The 17,956-nt window shown below is 39.4% G+C and overlaps 1 protein-coding gene across 1 annotated transcript in view; it reads right to left on the bottom strand.

Annotated features, from left to right (window-relative positions):
• LOC118214698 (neural-cadherin-like) overlaps positions 1-17,956 on the bottom strand; it is a 128,653-nt gene that overhangs the window by 75,918 nt on the left and 34,779 nt on the right. The window contains exons 2-6 of the mRNA XM_035394838.1: positions 14,088-14,285; positions 11,733-11,958; positions 8,043-8,247; positions 4,587-4,698; positions 1,670-1,919 (exon numbers count right to left, since the gene is read on the bottom strand). Of these exons, the coding sequence (XP_035250729.1) occupies positions 1,670-1,919; positions 4,587-4,698; positions 8,043-8,247; positions 11,733-11,958; positions 14,088-14,285 (991 nt within the window). The remainder of the gene's footprint in view (positions 1-1,669; positions 1,920-4,586; positions 4,699-8,042; positions 8,248-11,732; positions 11,959-14,087; positions 14,286-17,956) is intronic.

Here is a 17,956-nt window from a genome sequence, read left to right as displayed (position 1 = left end):
ATGACACGCTAAAACTTGATTAGTATACAAATTACTACAGCTGGTTTGCAAGTTTGTAGTGGAATTAATTTTCCATCTATTGTGTGTGGTTACAACCACATTCCTGGAGCTGCTCATTTTTCAGAGATTACATCCAAATTCAATTAAATTTACACAGATGTCCTTTTTGACATGTTTGATGAGCCAGCTTTGATTGCCTTAAACAGCATCACTAACCAGTGCCAATTGGACCTCAAAGGTCAAGAATCTGGCTCAACCAGCCGAAGGCAATCACAGATACAGTCATCCAAGATGTCTCCATCCGAGAAATGCAATCATTCTGCAAATCACACACTGCATTGGTCACATATTTTCACCCCCTGTCAAAGTAGCTGATTTTCCCTGAAGCAATTTTAGCACTGTTAAGAAAGAGATAAAAGCCCAACTGCACGCTGGGTAAAATGTCAATTCAAATGATCTAATGATTCATTCAGTTCAATTGAATTTCATGTGTATAGTGCTTTCTACAGAGACACTGCCACAAATATGCTTTACAGCAGAAATGCAGAAGGAAATTGGGCAAAAAGCCTGCACCCCATAAAGCGAACAATTGAAGTTTAAAAAAAGAAATCCCCAGTGGGAAGGAAAACACTTAACGGGTGGCAAAAAAAACTCCCCAGTGGGAAGAAACCCAGCTATAGAGGGGGAGCCCATCCTCCACTGGTTGGCCCAGTGTAATAATTAAGACAGAATTAATGGTAGCATGTAACGAGGGATCTATCAGATCAAAAAATCAAACAGGTTAGGCTACAGTCAGCGGTGGTTAAAGTAGCTGGAAAAATAGACAGTTCAAGCAGAAAGATAGCAATATGTAATTCAGAGGGGCAGGGTGATGCGCCTCCAGGTTGCGTCATGGTGTGGGCATGAATCAGGAACAAGGCTGGAGTGGTAGAGGAATGTGCTTTCATACCATACATCCTTTATCTATACCCACTTATTCCTGGTCAGGGTCACGGGGGGTGCTGGAGCCTATCCCAGTTTGCATTGGGCAAGAGGCAGGAATAGACCCTGGACAGGTCTCCAATCTATCGCAGGGCACACACACTATTCACTCACCATCCACTCACACACTTATACCTATGGGCAATTTAGAGTCTTCAATTGGCCTACCTGACTGTGGGAGGAAACCAGAGTACCCAGAGGCAACCCATGCAGACACGGGGAGGACATGCAAACTCCACACAGAAAGACCCAGGCCGCCCCTGCTTTCATACCAAGATATATTATATTGTAGATCATGACCTGGCAGTATGAAATGCCATTGCAGTTCCAAGACCTCAATGAGATTTTTCAGGCTAGGTTAAGTCAGCCTGTCTAAAACCAACCAGGCATGGTTACAACCCACTGCTGGGTTGATATGTGCATGTGGTGAACTGTTTACTGTTTTATTACTTTTGTTTAATTTCTACAGTATATATTGTTGTTCCAAGTCAGTCAGGTAATGGCTATGTATTAAATCAACAGTCAATCAAAGGATGGGAGCAAGGAACAAAAGAAGGAGAAAGGAGAGGAGAAAGAGAGCCATGGAAGCATGTAGAGTGAGGGAGAGAGCAGCATTAACCATAGCTAGGCTGCAAGCAATGCAAAGAGTTAGTGCGTGCAATGCAAAGAGCATACATGTGGTACATACATCAGCTGAGAGAACTGCGGCGCCTCATCGTTGACGTTGGCCATGCGAATGCGGATGGTGGCAGTTCCCGTGCGGGGAACCTCCCCCTTGTCCACGGCCATCACCACAAACTCATACAGGTGGTTGGGGCGCTCGTAGTCGAGCGGCCTGGCCGGAAAGATGGTGCCATGGGGCGATACGCTGAAGTCTGGGCTCAGCGTGTAGTAGGTGAGCTCGGCGTTCAGGTCTGAGTCACAATCACTGGCCGACACTGGGGGGAAGAAGAAAGATACTTTAGCTGTGCTTCAGGCTACATGGTGCTGCACTGCAGAATTGTAGTGCTTCGTTGCTTTACATCATTTATGTCCTCACCTGCCCCTCATGGACAATTATTCTGTACTGCACAAGCACAGCTGATACGCAAGACTGTAACACGGTCTCTACCGCTCTCCATTCCACCCCAGTGTATTTAATTAACATGATTATTTGCAAGGCAAGAATAGAGTACCCCTGAGGTGCACTCTTCAGAAAAAGTTATCTTTTCCAAAACAAAAAAAAGCATTTCTTTGCATCTCTAGTTGAAACAGATTGTTATTGAGAAAGCCACATTCAGACTGGGCAGTAAATAAGGCCCTCTGGCTTACTGCATGTAAGCGAAATTAAAATGTAAGCAAGCAAAAATATAGTAGAGCAATAAAATATTTTTTTTATTTGCATAGCAGGATTGCACACATTTTATCGCAATTATTTAAAATTGTGGATTCATGTACCCTTTGTTCTCCACACTGGCACTTGAGAATATTAATGGCAAAAATCTGAATTGTGCAGGCTTTGTAATTTAAACAAATTAGAAGTGCATGTGTTGCTAAAGACGGCCTTTATTGTAGGTTGTGCTGCAAGCTAATGTGGTAGTTAACAGAGTGACGTATCATTAAGTGTAGGCTAGAGATTAAAACGGATCTGTCTTTTCGCATGCACACACACATGCACACAACGCAGGTTGGATAGCTATAATAGTTTCTGGTATTAGTTTCTGGGATTTTGGCTGATGAAAATGCTGAGCAGCTAGTGACTTTGGAAAACCACTGGCAAGCCAAGACGTTAATGTGAAGCCCTGTCTGGACTTATCAGCATATTTGCATAACTGAATACAGAATTATAATTGTTACAGCATTTACACAGTTTTGGTAAAATGGTGTGAATGCTCTAAAATGGCTTTATGATGATCAGCAATACTATTTTCACTATTCCATGCATCTCTTCTAGTCATTGCCTTTCATGGAGTGTTTTTAAGATGGGTCTGTGCCCAAGCATACCCCATGGAGAGTGCAGCATTTGTGCCGAAAACTGCAGTCAGAACAAATGTGATCTCTTTTGTCAGTTCCATCTCAGTACAAGCAATTTCCTCGAGTCAAATGGGATGCAGACCCAAGGAATTTGACAGACTCTAAAAAGCCTGTGACAAGATATACTCTGATTTATAGCTCTCACACACATCCACCCATTAAACACTTGGTCTGTATATGTAACCCCGCACTATAGGTGGCTTGCTGGCTGATCGTTCATCTCACAGATGTCATGACATTTATATGCAGAGCATATTAAACCAAAAAAGCCAATCCTATTTGGCCATATCAGCTATCTGGTCTTGGAAAACATTTGTACTGTGTATTACATTTTTCTGGTGCCTTGCTGATCATAAAGAACAGTGAACCTTGTGAACTGAACAGGAACCCAATAGCCCTGTGACTGTACAAATGTAACTATTCTTCCAGACTGTGGTTCATCACTGTGGTTTATGTGGCAGGTCCAAAACAATCACATTCTTCAGACTCAGCCTTACACAGTGAAGGTGGTCATTGTGTCTCCAGTGCAATCATGTTCACGTGTTAGCAGGATGCTAATCATGGGAATAGTCTAAGACAAAAAAACTGCACTAACACATAATGTGAATAAATTTTTAAAAAAGTCCTCAAAAACCAACATGTTACAGCACACTGAGGTGACCTAATTAGCTTGTTTTCCACATGTCGACAAGTATGGCTATGGGTTGCTAACCTGAGACCAGTGCAGTCTTCTGTCCGCTCATTCACAACAATTACAGCAAACAGATCTGAATGTCTCTCGAATACTTAAAGCGCAGCTGTTCGGGTGACTACTGTTTTAAAATTAGCCTGACAATGTGCTAATGTGGTACTTGTAGTGTAAATGTATTACTTGTTTTTTTATGGCAGGAGAGTTAACAGCTGGCCAGTTCTGCCTTGCATTATTTATTTTTGAATCAACATGAATAAAGGTGGCATTTGATCCAGCATTTTTAATTTCTCTTCCATTTATAACTCCAGAGAAATGATGAAATGATTTCATCATCCGTGAAGACCCACAAAGCTTTCATGTGATTTTAGCCACATACTGGCAGAAGAGACCCTTTTGGACAGGGGAGGGCCATTCCAAGTGCAAATTACATTGAGCAATGTAGCAATTGAGAAATGTACAATATACTTTTACGTTCCCCATATGAATAAAAAAGTATGTTATGACTAATTTAAAAATCAGAAATGTCCTTTGAGGAAATTATCAGTCAAAATATATTTTATGATCTGATAATGATGATGACTAACAGAATTTCAGTAATAAAATGAGATACCATAATATGCAGTACGTCATCTCACACCTTTTACAAAATAAAAACCAATAAATGGACCTCATCTTCCAGTCCATGAAAAAGAGTACACCTGAATGTGCACACACTCCATAGTGTGTTATTACCATTGTTCAGTGGAGTACTCATTTAAGCAGAAGGTGCTTCACACTGTAGAACAGACTTGGAATTCATCAATTTTTGCTCAGAGATTCCTTGAATCGGAGACACTCCGTGTAACCCTTCCTGGATGGAACCAATGGGGTATTCTGCAAAATGTTTAGTTGGGCTGCTCACCTTGTAGGAGAGAGGTTGCCGTGGTTACAGTCTCAGGGACCCCATCTTTGCTGTAAATGGACTGTAGGAATTCTGGGACACAGTCATTTTCATCTGTTATCAGCACTCGGACCTGTTTTATGAACAGGGAAAGGAGGAATGTAGAGTTATCAAAAGCATTAATGTTTCTAATGGCTTCAGTCCTAAGAGAAAGACAGGAGGGGGGGAAATGGCAGGACATTATATTTTTTTCAATACAAACTGTGAACGTTTTTATTGGAAAAACAGTAAACAATACATTAAAACAAATAAAACACCTTATACTTTTAAATAGTCAGGCCGTTCTGGGGATAAAAGGGGTCCTATCGGTAATAGATACGTGTACCTAATATAGTGGCCTGTGTGTGCGTGTGTGACTGTCTGTCTGTCTGTGTGTCCGTCTCTTGAGTAAAGTTTTTTATTTGTGCCAAAAAAACTACATTCACAGCCCAATTTCATTTGCTAGCAGCAGAGCTACATCTTCTACCGAAGCAAGGATGTAATTTCAGTAATACTTTGATAAGTACCCCACATCATTGACTGAATGATTTAATTAGTTTTTTCCTATCTTGATTGCAAGTTTATTTCCAAAGTACATGTATTTATTTTACCCCCTACACCAGACACCACCTCATCTCTCTGCTAACTCTGTGAACAGTGAAGTGACAACAGATTAATGTCACACTGTGCACAAAAATAAACTGGTGTAATAGATTTCCTCACAAGCATACTTAATGTGGTTGATTCGCTCAATATCGCCTCGTAGTTGTTCCATGGTTTGTAAGAATTCTTTATTCCCGCATTTCTGTCTCTATTTCATTAATTGCGTGTGAGCTGCACATTTTTTGTGTCTTCATAACTAAATATGGGCAAGAAATTAGCAAGGTGGATGTGGAAATGTTCTGGAGCTTTTAAAAAGTAACACTGGAAACCATGGACAAGGTCAAATTGCAGCATAGTTGCAGCACACCCATGATTTGATAGGTTGCCCATATACAAAACGTGTTCTGTCAACATACCACTCCGATAGGGTCCATAGTAAATAAATAACGAGGGTGTAGGCACTGGCAAATCAGAGAGATCAAACCCTTTATCTTAAGGTATAAGTGGACTGAGTCCATACTTTCTCCACAGCTGAGAGATGAAGCGCCTGAGCCTGAGAATATGGGAGCAGTGCTAAGAGTGTTTTTTTTAGCTGGAATATTAAAAAACAGAGTGGCACAATGATCAAATAATCAATCAAAAATAAATAATTTATTCATTCCACACTCCAGTTCCACTTGTCAATGAAAATATCATGAGGCAAATCATATCTTACACATCAAAAGACAAATCATGTCTTACACGTGCTGAAGCCTCTTAAAATGCTATTTTAAGAAGCTTCAGCACATAGCTGCATCAGTCACTGTAGTACTGAAATCAATTAGCTATGTATATTTTAAAGGAATAGTTTTTATCGTTGAATAAATCGTTCTTGAAAAAAAAAATCTGGAAAACTGTTTACCGAGCTGGTAAACTACTTTCAATCAGCCCCTTAACGGACTAGCAGTAATGACACAGAAAACTCCTAAAAGCAATCCCTAAACCTTTAAGTCACATTGGTGATATTCTAATTTACCATGATTGTTCAGGATATATTTTTTTTTTAGATGAAGAGCACAGATAATTCTGCATAATCGAATGCGAGTAAAAAGGGAGGTTGTTCATTTCTAGCCACATTTCTTGAGGGGTAGCTATTTTCATACAACTATGCTTGTCAGTTACTTTCAGAAAGAAAGCAGATTGGCATGACATGACTAAAGTGATGTACTCAATGAGTGTGATCTCATTTATGGCCTACATCTACAAGATGAAAGGGTACATTTTGCTTATTAATAGCTACTAAAAAGAAAGAGATGATATGGCCCTCTTTATGCACAAGCCTGATCAAAAAAAAAAAGAAACACACTCCCAATACTTAAAACAGAGCTTCCAATTCGCTTTAATCTCTGATGAGTTCCGCATGCCCTGAAAGCCAGTCAGTTCTGCCCTATCCTTTTAAAGTAGAGGTGTTGCCAGGTTTAGCTATACACTGACGGTTGGAAACCGAGATGTTTTATAAAAGTGACAATGGACCAGTATTCTCCATTCTGAATTCCTGCTTAATGCCGACCAGAATTCATTTTTCTTCTGGTTATTTTTTCCTATATTCAAAGCTTTGTCCATGGAAAAGCAGGGCAGTGCTTTGGCAGTGCCCTGCCACAGTTGGCGGGTGAGACTGGCATTGTAAATTGGGCATGGTAATCTGTGCCCTTTATGAGCGAGGCTGCCTCCAGCAGTTCCATCACAATACAAACGCCCGGGGTAGTGACTGTGTCTTTCCCTCCTATGAAACTCTCGCCACAGGATTAGATGCATTTAAGGAACAGCTGTCCTTTAGCTAGCTGTGAGAGTTTGAGCTTGGTTAGAGATGTGCCGTGTGCTTTTATGGTTTGCTCTTCTCGTTTCTCTTTGATGAGGCGTTATCTCTTTCCACGGTTTTGGGAGATGCCCTATTCAGGCCCACCTTCCACTAAAACCTAAAAAATGCAATGTCCTTAAAACACACAAGTGAACTTCTAAGGAACCAGATGTATTTAGGGTTAATTTGATGTGAAGTCTGTCAAATCAGGAAATTAATTAAAATTCAGACTATCACTCAAAAAATTATCATAAGAATATTATGGAATATTATAGACTTGTTCATTACTTGAAATCAAGGAAGTAATGGGCTACTTAAGCAAGATAAACTTTCTAAAAACATGTGCAAATACAGTGTTTGTGTATAAAACAAACAGGCTAACTAGTCTAGGACAAGAAATACAATCACCTGTGTAAGCACAGCAGACTAACAAAATCCCACAGAAGGTACACATCCAACTGATTCTGGTATACAGGTGAAAATATATCAGATTTAAATGAGTTTTCAGTGCATCCCTTCTTTATTTACAATTCTAATTCTAATACACTTCCCAGGAGAAATCATGGCAGTGGATACATGGAGAAGCAGAATTAGTGAGGGTGCCGTGGGTGCAGTGCACCCATATGAGCAGCCATGGGGGCCCCCCTGAGCACCCAAGAATAGACACCAACCTAGGCCTACTTCCTGAAAAACATTGTTTTTTGAATGTTGACAAGTAACATTGTGTACCGTTTGTGTTTTTTTTTTTTAAACTCACTTTTCATTTGAGTTTTTCTAAGCATGATGCTCTATTTCTCATCATGCCTCAAACCCACATGTATGACAGGCAAGCTTCACCCCTGGATATATGTTATTGCCATACAATACTTCAAAATGACCCTTTTTTCACAAGAGCAACAGTCAGACTGCTTGAAATGACTCCTGGGAACTGTAGGAGGGTTTTTCCTCAGTAGGATGATTGAGTCAGTAGCCCAGGATGGTGGCTGAGCTGGACCCACCTCGGCAGCGCTGCTCAGGCTGTTGTAGCTCTCACTGGCCCGGACCAGCAGCAGGTAGCGATGCTGGTCACTCTCAAAGTCAATGGTGCGGGTCAGGCTGATCTCGCCGGTTTCCTGCTGGATGGAGAAGAGGCTGCTGGGGTTGATCAGCAGACTGTAACTGAGCGGATGCTTCTGGAAGGACACAGCCGGGGTCATCAAGAACCTGTGATGGCAGAGACACTGTTATAGTTTTACAATAATAGACGTTCGTGATTTTTTTTTTTTTTACACATACAAGATTGTGTGAACAAGCTTACCCTACAGAAATGAAACGTACTGAACATGTATTATCAAGCCACTATTAGAACTAACACTTCAAAATACATCAGCAAATATACATCAGGTATTGCTGCTTAATTCCTCAAGTCCATATATTTGCAATACACTGCGGCATGCTACAAAAAGTATGCCCTCAGACTGCTACATGACAGAACAAAGCTGTATGTGGCTTTCATTTGTTAAACATATAAAAATGTGTATGTGATACTGGCCACCTCATTTACCCAGAATAATCCTTTAAAGCATGCATGTGATGCTTTGTAATAGTGTGTATTGCCCTGACCATGTCATGACTATGTTTATTGACAAGTTTGCTCAGAGAAGTATGTTATTTCCCACAGATGAAATGTTCATGCCAAGGTGGCTGTGAGACTGGAGGGCACAATGAGCTTTTTTCCATTGAAAAGAATAAATAAATACAGAAGTTCCTTCAGAACTTACTTGCCATTTATATTCATTTCCATAACTGACAAATAACAAAACTGGGCTCCATCAGACAAGACCAGAAATTTTACAATTTACCAATTGAGCTGTATCACATGCATGTGTGGGGCACAGCGAGGGCAATGTCTGCAGTCCATTAGATCATGAGACCATGAGATTACCCATAGCCGTTGGACAGGGGATGCCATGATAGACACTTTTGGCAGCAGACCGTCACAGTCAATGTGAGCCGTGATTACCAAATACCGCACCACAGCCCCCAGACGTGCAGTCACAGGCTGAGCCGGTTACACAATGGAAATTACAAGGCGGCTAAAAAAGCATTGTGGGCAGACAGCTCCAGTGAATCTTTTCTGCCTCAACTGGCAGGCCATGAACTCTCAGATTATCCCTGCCTGATCCATCTCGAGTGGAATCGCTGCACTGCCTAGCAGCGAACTTTCTGTCGACCTGTTAAATCAATTAGATGCAGACAATACGGAAAGAGAGAAAGCAGCAGGGACGGGGTCAGCTGCCCACCCCCCGCAATCTGCCTCTCCCCACGTTGCTGCTCCTGGAGGGTGCATCACTGAGAAGAGGCAGGAAAATGAAACCATTCCCAAGTCAAAAGCTAGCTCAATGCCTGCCAGGACAATTGTCTTTTTCCAGTCCTGCAGCTGGAATATTGAACCTGAAAAGTCTCCAAAGTAGCCATTTCACCACTGGCTAAAGCTAAAAGAGCCAAGCGATACAAATTATATTTGTGGCATGCAGTAATTTATGTTGAATGTTCTTTTCAAAAAATGAGAATAATAGCCGTCTGGTCTGTGTCCTCGCAATCAAACCAATTATGTGTGCACCTTTAATAAATCAACATGTCTGTGATTCACAAAATGGAGATATAACAACACTAGAATGGTAATACAGCAAACTGAGATGACTACTACATTTAGCATCATGCATAACTAGCACACCCTATACACTGAAATTATGCACTAATGAACTGTGTAGTTATTGCTGAGAGCATTTAATTTAAGGCTCCAGTGAGATTCGGCAGAGCACAATCCAGTGTGTTCATATTAGGGTTGGAGGGAGATGCCACCATTTGTATTTGTATCTGTATTTGTTCAACCAACAAAATCATTTGTATTTGCATTTGGATAAAAAACTGGAAGTGGGTGTGGCTAAAACCAGAAATATACAGCATTTCACCTGAAGCTGCATAAAAAGCCAAAAATCATTTTGTTGTTTTTTGTTTGTAAATACATGTTCTCCCCTCTTTGTTGAAGCCCCACTTTACCTGTATGTTTGATTTTCATAAGATTGGATAAATTAAAGAAAACATAGAACATTCCTTGGGTGGAATAATTCTTCAGCCATTACGCTCTTAATTCATACTTTCCCAAGTTGTATTTTGTGAAGACAAGCTGCTTCACATGAGCTGGGAGCAGTCTAGAGTGATGGGGAGACACAACCTGCTGTGCTAAAATGTTGCTTGGAGGAATAACTCGTTGGGGGGCAGGTCAGATATTTTAGAGCCACATGTGCCAATGCTGGGTGTATCATTAGCCAACAACATTTTGTACTACCTACTACCACCATGCTGATGTCCAGCGGCGTCAGACGAATCCTGAATTACACCACCAGCACAAGCAACAACCTAATTTCATTAGATTACGAAACCATATATGGAAAAACTATTTTCTTAAAATAAAGGACACTATTTATTGTATTTCCAATTCATAGCGGTTTTGTTGTATAGACTGAGGGAAAATGTATCAAGGAATATTACAGGAACACTAGGAAAAGTGCTAAAATGTGCATGAAAAAACACAAAATGGAAAAAGCAGATAGAAAATACAGAGTGCAATATTTTACAAAATAAGTAATTTCTTTTGTCAAACCAATTTCAGCACATTTCTCCCTCCCTTCTCCTTGGAGTGTGCTTTTACATAGCCTATGCACGACTGCTCCCATCAATTCTTCAGAGAACGCGCTTTGGTGGTCACAGGGACTGTATGCGCACAAATCAGTTACATTTTGCACAGTTGTCATGTAGCTTCTCCATTCAGTTTATTCAAAGTCTCAGTTTCAGTGTAAACCTAAAAATATGTTAGTGGCATTATCCCCATGTTCACATTCTAATTTATATAACAATTATTCATTCCCACCCTAAAGGATTTATCAACTTCATTACATAATTGCAGAGAATGAATTTCATGAGATTATACACATGAAATTAGTTTGGATAGTGCTTGATTGGGAAATTTTTATAAAAGTGCTGTTCATTAAGTTACTGGACTGGAGTACACAGCGACACGTTCGCACCAGGGTAAAAGCACCTGTTTATTGTCTGGCAGGGGGTTTTGTGGATAAAAAGGTACAAACTGCCTGCATTTCTATACGAGTAGATTTTCTTTTGAAATTTTAAAAACGCAGTTATTTAAGCGCAAATATTTAGGAAAGTCGTGGAAGGAGGAGGATATAGCACTTGGAGGAATTTTAATTTTAAAGTCCCCAAAGCCAGATGGCCTCACTCTGGGGCCTATCTAGTGTTAAGGGAAACTCTCACCTTTTGTCTCTCTGCAGGTGTGTATGTATCTGAGAAAGTTGGCACTGAGCATATTGCATCAAAGAGGTGGAAAAAAAGATGTGAATATTATCGGCCAAATTCGGGGAAATATTCGGAGAGAAAGCATTATTCCAGTGTTGCTGAATATGTCCATCCCTAGTTCATACGCAGCGAACTGAGCAGACCGGATTTTCATTCTATCGCTCCACTCAGTCACATGATCCCTGTCAGCCACACAAAACACAGGCAGTCAGTGGACACATGCTTCAACGGCTTCTACTTCTAAATAGAGGTGGACTACAGGCGTGTGTGTGTGTGTGTGTGTGTGTGTGTGTGTGTGTGTGAGAGAGAGAGAGAGAGAGAGAGTTTCTCACAGCTGTCCCTCGGGTGTGTTCTCAGGAATGGAGATAGAGTAGGAGGCATTGGTAAACTGGGGTGCCCTGGGTCCCGCCACCACAGACACCAAGGCTGGAGGACTGCGGCTGCCCATCTTGTCAGCAGCCACAACATTCAGTAGGTACTCCCTGTCCTTCTGCAGGGGCAATCCTGTCGTCTTGATATGGCCGCTCTTCTTGTCCACATCAAAGCGGCCATCACCGCCTGCAACCACACAGCAATAAGGAGAACAAACTCAATAAAAGTTTATACAAATGAAACATAAGAAAAAAAACATGCTCATCTATTGATTCTACTCTATTCATCTCTAGCACATACAATCTCATTACACAAAGGTACTTTCATCATGATTACACAAGCAGCGCCTTGCACAGTTTTGACGGCAGGTTGCCTCAGAGTTTGAGATCATGACATGTAAATAGGAATTTACATTTATCAGCTACACTACCAACTACACTGTCACGCAATTAATAAAAAATTCTTAATTATTTCTTTAAAAATTTAATTTATGTCTAAAACTGTCATGATTTAAGACTCTGAGGCAATAAATTATAAAAGGACCAAAGCACTTTAGCAAGCCACAGTAAATGCAGAACTTCAACACCTTTCACTCTCATCACCATCGATAACTCATACACGTATGATTTAGCAAATGTCTATTGATATGCACATTTGCAAAATCATGGCTACACACAGCCAGACATTAAGTCCTCACTATTACATCACTACCTTATTGCTGATACAAACATCAATACACTCATTTACTTACTGTAAAATATAAAATGAATATAAATTATATGAACAAGAGTCATATTCTGTGCAAACAGGGACTTGGTGGAGTCTTCAAAAAATCTATTTCACTTTAGATATGCCTGTGAAAACACAACTAGCCTTGATATAGCAGATACATCAAATTGTTTTTTGAACATTTATTTTCCCCAATTGCTTACAATTGGTATATATTCTTTAAATATTTTCACAAAAGTGGGCTGTAAAACTTTTGACACTTTTTCCAACAAAAATGCATTTCTAATCTTTTTGTTTCCATTGTCATCATTAAGGCCCAGATTCAAAACCAAATTGGGACTACGGAAAGAGGCTTCATTATTACAAGGCATCATTTAGTGCTTATACCCATAGGAATATTTTTGCTTGAAGAACTCGAAAAGCCTGCTGCAATGGTCATTTTGTGTGTGTCCCAGGTCATTGCTGACTGCAGCTATATCACATTTTAATGTTAAGCAACAATGTTCAATAAAAAGCCATTGTGCACCATTTTTGCAAGGATTGGTATACCAAAAATGAATAACTGTTTGCTGTTTTTGTGAAGTGAATGTAATGAAAGTTCTTTCTGAAATAATTGGGTTTTGTGCATGTTAGACCTCTGCTATTATACTGCTACTGCTGATTTTTTTTCTTTCTTTGACAAATGTATCAAACCTGTAATACAAACTCTTTTCTGTTTCATAAGCAGGTTTTACTCATAGATTAAAGCTTCTAGGTTCATAACAAAATGCATCAAATCCAATCGAAATATCCAAAACAACTGCACACTCTATACAACAAAAATGCAGTCACTGCTGTCTCAAACCCGCCTGACTGTTCTATGGGAATTTTAATTAGAGTACATGCAGCACAAATTCATTTTCTTCGATAGTAGATTTATCTTTACAAGGACAGTAATTGGATGCTAGTCTCCTCATCAGGTTAGAGGGGCTAATTGAAAACAAAACAAGTTGACCTGCTGAAATCTTTCATTGAGTCCTTACACTGATGGAGATGAAATCAGAATTATTGCCAGTCTCCAGTGAATTAGTCTATTATCCATTATCCTCATTATGAGGGCCTATTTCTGCCTTATCTTTTGCACCCTTTCTGCAACATTACGTAATATAACAATATAAAGTGCTGCCTTTCCTTTCAGTAGAAGAGTCTCTAGATGAAATGACTATCACAGAGAACAGATAGGACAGAATGACATTAAGAGAAGAAACCTTGAAAGAGACACATATAGACTACAAATTCAGTATAAAAAGAAAGCATGACAAAATAACTTTCAGCTTTAAAATATTTTAAACATGCTTTTAACATAAATGTTAAAAGTTACTTTTAACATAAATATTAAAATTATTTACCTTTTTTCATAAAATGAATCAAGGTAAAGTACTGATGCCATTTTAAGTAAATGAGTGTCTGGACAGTGAGTACTGTCTGTGGTTACTTAAAGACAATAGTGAATATAAAGTAAAAGGTAAAATGTAAAACCCATTAGTGGGGTATAAGCAATCCCCATAGCATTTATGGCACTTTAAAATCAATTAGGAAGTACTCACCATCAGACAGGAAGTACTCCACCTCCCCGTTGCTGCCCTCATCCCCATCGTGTGCCTGAAGCTTGTACACCAGAGAGCCGGGCGGGGCGTTGGGGGCCACCACAGCCAGGTAGGGGGATGGGACCATGGTCCATTCTGGTGCATTGTCATTCACATCGGTCACAATCAGCTCTACTTGGATCAGGTACCAGTCTGGACCTGAGTTGAGAGAGAAGACAAATATATCAGTTAAACTGAAAAGGCAACAACGTTTATATGGTTAAACGGTTACATTAAATATGTTAACGTTACATAGTTTAAACAATACATTTTATCACATATTTTATCCTTGGTGAAATCATTTAAATTTAAACTCTGAACATGGCACTGCTCTCATTCATTGGAGTCCCTTAGTATTTGACCTCCCTTAATTTTATAATAAATAATAATATTAATGTCCTTTTATTAGTATTGAGTGCTCCAGAGTCATTCCACAGGAAATGGACAAGGACCTGTTCCCCAGAATCCTTTCATTTTTAAATATACATATTCATTACCTAGCTGTAAAGACTAAAGCTGAAGATTAAGCACCAGATTTCATTCCAAATAGTTATTGAGAAATAAATGATCATCCAAAATACCCTCCCGGAGGCATCATTTTCAGATGTATCTCTGGTAAAAATATCATTCTTTTTTGTAAGATCTCAAGGACAATCTTACAATCACAACTTAAAAGAAAGTCATCTATGCAAAATAATGGTTATAAATGTATACTGGTGATTCATTATCAATAGAAGACAATCACGAGGCGTTGTTTTTCTTTCATCATTTCTTGGAGATATGTACATTTCCTGTCAATGGATATCACCCTTACATAACTCCTTGTTAAAATGATAAATTAATCTTTATATAAAATGTATACTTTAATATCATATAATCATTGGCCACCAGAGTTCAATGTTCTAACAGAAAAACACAAAGGTGTACACTACTGCCCCATTTTAAAAAATATATAATTGTTTTGAAGATGGAACAGAACTTGAACAGAATGTGCTAAATTATATTTTCTAAGGTTTATAGTTATGAAATGTCACCACCCTAGCCTATGTCCACAGACTATATTGCATCAAGATGCTGCATCAATTCCATAATAGGATTAAAGAAATAGATTTTAACAATAAAAGAATTCCACAAGAATGATGCATGTCAACATTATATCACTATGCTTTATTTGTGAATGAGTCATGTGTACGATTAAGGCCACATATGACCCATCATTCCTAAAGATTTTTGTTGATCTAATTTTCATTCGTACTACATTTATATTTGGGACAATTATACTTTGTGTGTTCTTTGGATTCTGCATAATTCCTATAAATTAAGATTTATTTCATTCCTATACTTCAGTGCAAGCATAGGAGTTCACCCCCCAATCTGGCAGCCATATTGGAACATCTTATTCATGATACCATGTCTAAATTTCTATTTTATTCATTTTAATACACAAAGACTGCCTATAGCTATTGAGGAAAATTGGAAACATATGACTGGTTGAATTTTAATGGCGACTCCCCTGCATTCTATGTAGGTTGCATTTTAGTCTTCCTGGGTAAAAACTAGAGGGCTAATCATTTGTTAATCATGCTTCATATATTTTTAATTGACCCAAAATTGGAAAGACTTCTTTTCAACAGTAACACAATGAGCTCTGATCTACAGTGATCTCAGCTCATGTGCCAAGCACTCTCAGATGTGAGGTCACTGCTAAATATTTATAAATCAGTAATGCTTACTGGAGCTCAATGGGGCTCCATCAAATAAAATAATAATCTTTATCATTTTACACTGTGACTCTCAAACCCAAGGACCCTTCACAGGCAAAAACTGCAGAGAAACAAGTGGGTATTACTGGAGTGCGAAGACTGCCAAATGTCAAAATACACTCAGAGAAAAGAACATTGCTATTAGCTTAAAATACTGCTAGTTGTGCAATTGCTAGCCATAAAGTCACAATGTTCTCCACCACTTAATTTATCCTCAAACACAGCTACACTTGCAGGAATGACTCATAATTGAAGCAGGCATCCAAATGGGGTATTGGTGCATGGGTGCTCCGAGTAAACGCAAGGCAGTGAATGATGTGGGTGCAGTAGGCAAATGCATGGTGGGGGTGGAGGGGGTGGGGACACTAATTGGGGTGCCTTTGGTGAGGGACGGGATAATGAGCCGTACAGAAATCCTGAAGAGGCAGACAAACCTGAGGCCGGGCCAGACCAGAGCAGGTTCTGACATAATTTAGAAGTGTTAGCCCGTTAGAGTGTAAATGCTTAAATCTAGTAAACTACTGTACTAGCTACGTGGCTTGCATATTGACAGCACAGTACAAGCAGCTTCACCGGCTAAGCGACTTACATCATCATTCACTCACATCAGCTAAAGGCAGGAGAAACAGAGACAGACAAACAAAGAGAGAGAGCAGTCCCCAGTGTAACCCTTACACCATACCTACTTCCTGTCTGAGGAGGGCCCATTATATTGTGAGAAAACGCCATTAGTTTAATTCCATGGAACAGAGCATGAGACCTCATGTTGAAGAATACAGATATTTTCCACATCACTGTTGTATTATTGCATTCAAACCAAGTAAAAATGCCTTTTTGAGTGCACTCACATGCACCCCAACTCTCTTACTTAACCTCATCTCACGCGTGTTGCTGTGCTTCCAGGTGGATAAACCAGGTAAATATAGCAGGGGTGTTGACAGGGGATATGGTAATGTCAGCCACCCAAGTGCCCAAGATCCTGTCAGTCAGCCTCTGCTTTGAAAGACAGGTATACCCTGAGACTGAGAATGAGAGATGGAGATTCAAAGGAAGAAGGTAATAAAAAAAAAGAGCAACCATGCAGTGCTGAGATAATGTCAGGCTAAACAGCACAACAGATGCAGATGAAACTTGACAACATGACAAATGAAACTATAGAACAAGAAAGAGGGAACAAAAACAAATACAAAACTGCCATACTGTATAAAGAGGTGGGGAACTTTTTCCAAAACATTGAAAAGAATATTGTGTCGGTCTGTACATTGACAGCTTCCAATATGTTCTTTTTGTTGAGATACTTATTTAGCCAGAGAAAACCTTACAGGACATGACAAAAATCCCTTAGTAAAAAGGGGTATGGATATCAATTATTTAATGAAAATGGAATTTGATTTCATATTTTGAAAGCATGAAATCCACCCCTTGGTTGTTTTTGGTGTCCATTTTCAGAAAATTGAATCTGTTCAGTTCTGACTGTTCATCTACAGGCATGACATCTGATTGGACAAAGCAGCATTAAGGACCTACACCGTTAACTCCATGGAAAAAAATTAATTAAATTAAAAATAATCACTAAAGAGTAACATCGTAAGGCAGGGGTATCAAACTCCAGTCCTGCAGGGCTGCAGTTTCTGCCGGTTTTTGTGATTTCCTTTCAATCTGCAGGCCAATTTAGGCCTTGGAAACAAGATGTATACACTCTTTAGTCAATCAGAAACTTAAATTAAAGACTTTGGTGCAGGAACACATCAAATCAGCAGACACAACAGCCCTCCAGGATTTGAGTTTCAGATCACAGCTCTGAGGGATTTAAAACTTAAGGGACCAAACAAGTTATTGTGAAGTGAAGAGGTAAGTGAGAACAATATTGCCAAGTTTAATTTAGATTTTATAGGACGTTTAAAATTTGGCATTCTTGAGGTAATCAAGAGATTTCAAACACATGCAGGGTAGCCACAGGTGGGTCCACTGAGACTGTACTGCAATTACACATTGGAAGGCTTTGTATTTTGTTTTTCTATGTAAAAACTAGGTCTCCGTCTGCTGAAAGAGTTTGCCCAATCAATT

The sequence above is a fragment of the Anguilla anguilla genome, chromosome 16 (genome assembly GCF_013347855.1).
Source record: "Anguilla anguilla isolate fAngAng1 chromosome 16, fAngAng1.pri, whole genome shotgun sequence".
Lineage (NCBI taxonomy): Eukaryota > Metazoa > Chordata > Actinopteri > Anguilliformes > Anguillidae > Anguilla > Anguilla anguilla.
This window is presented reverse-complemented; position numbering and strand designations above follow the sequence as displayed.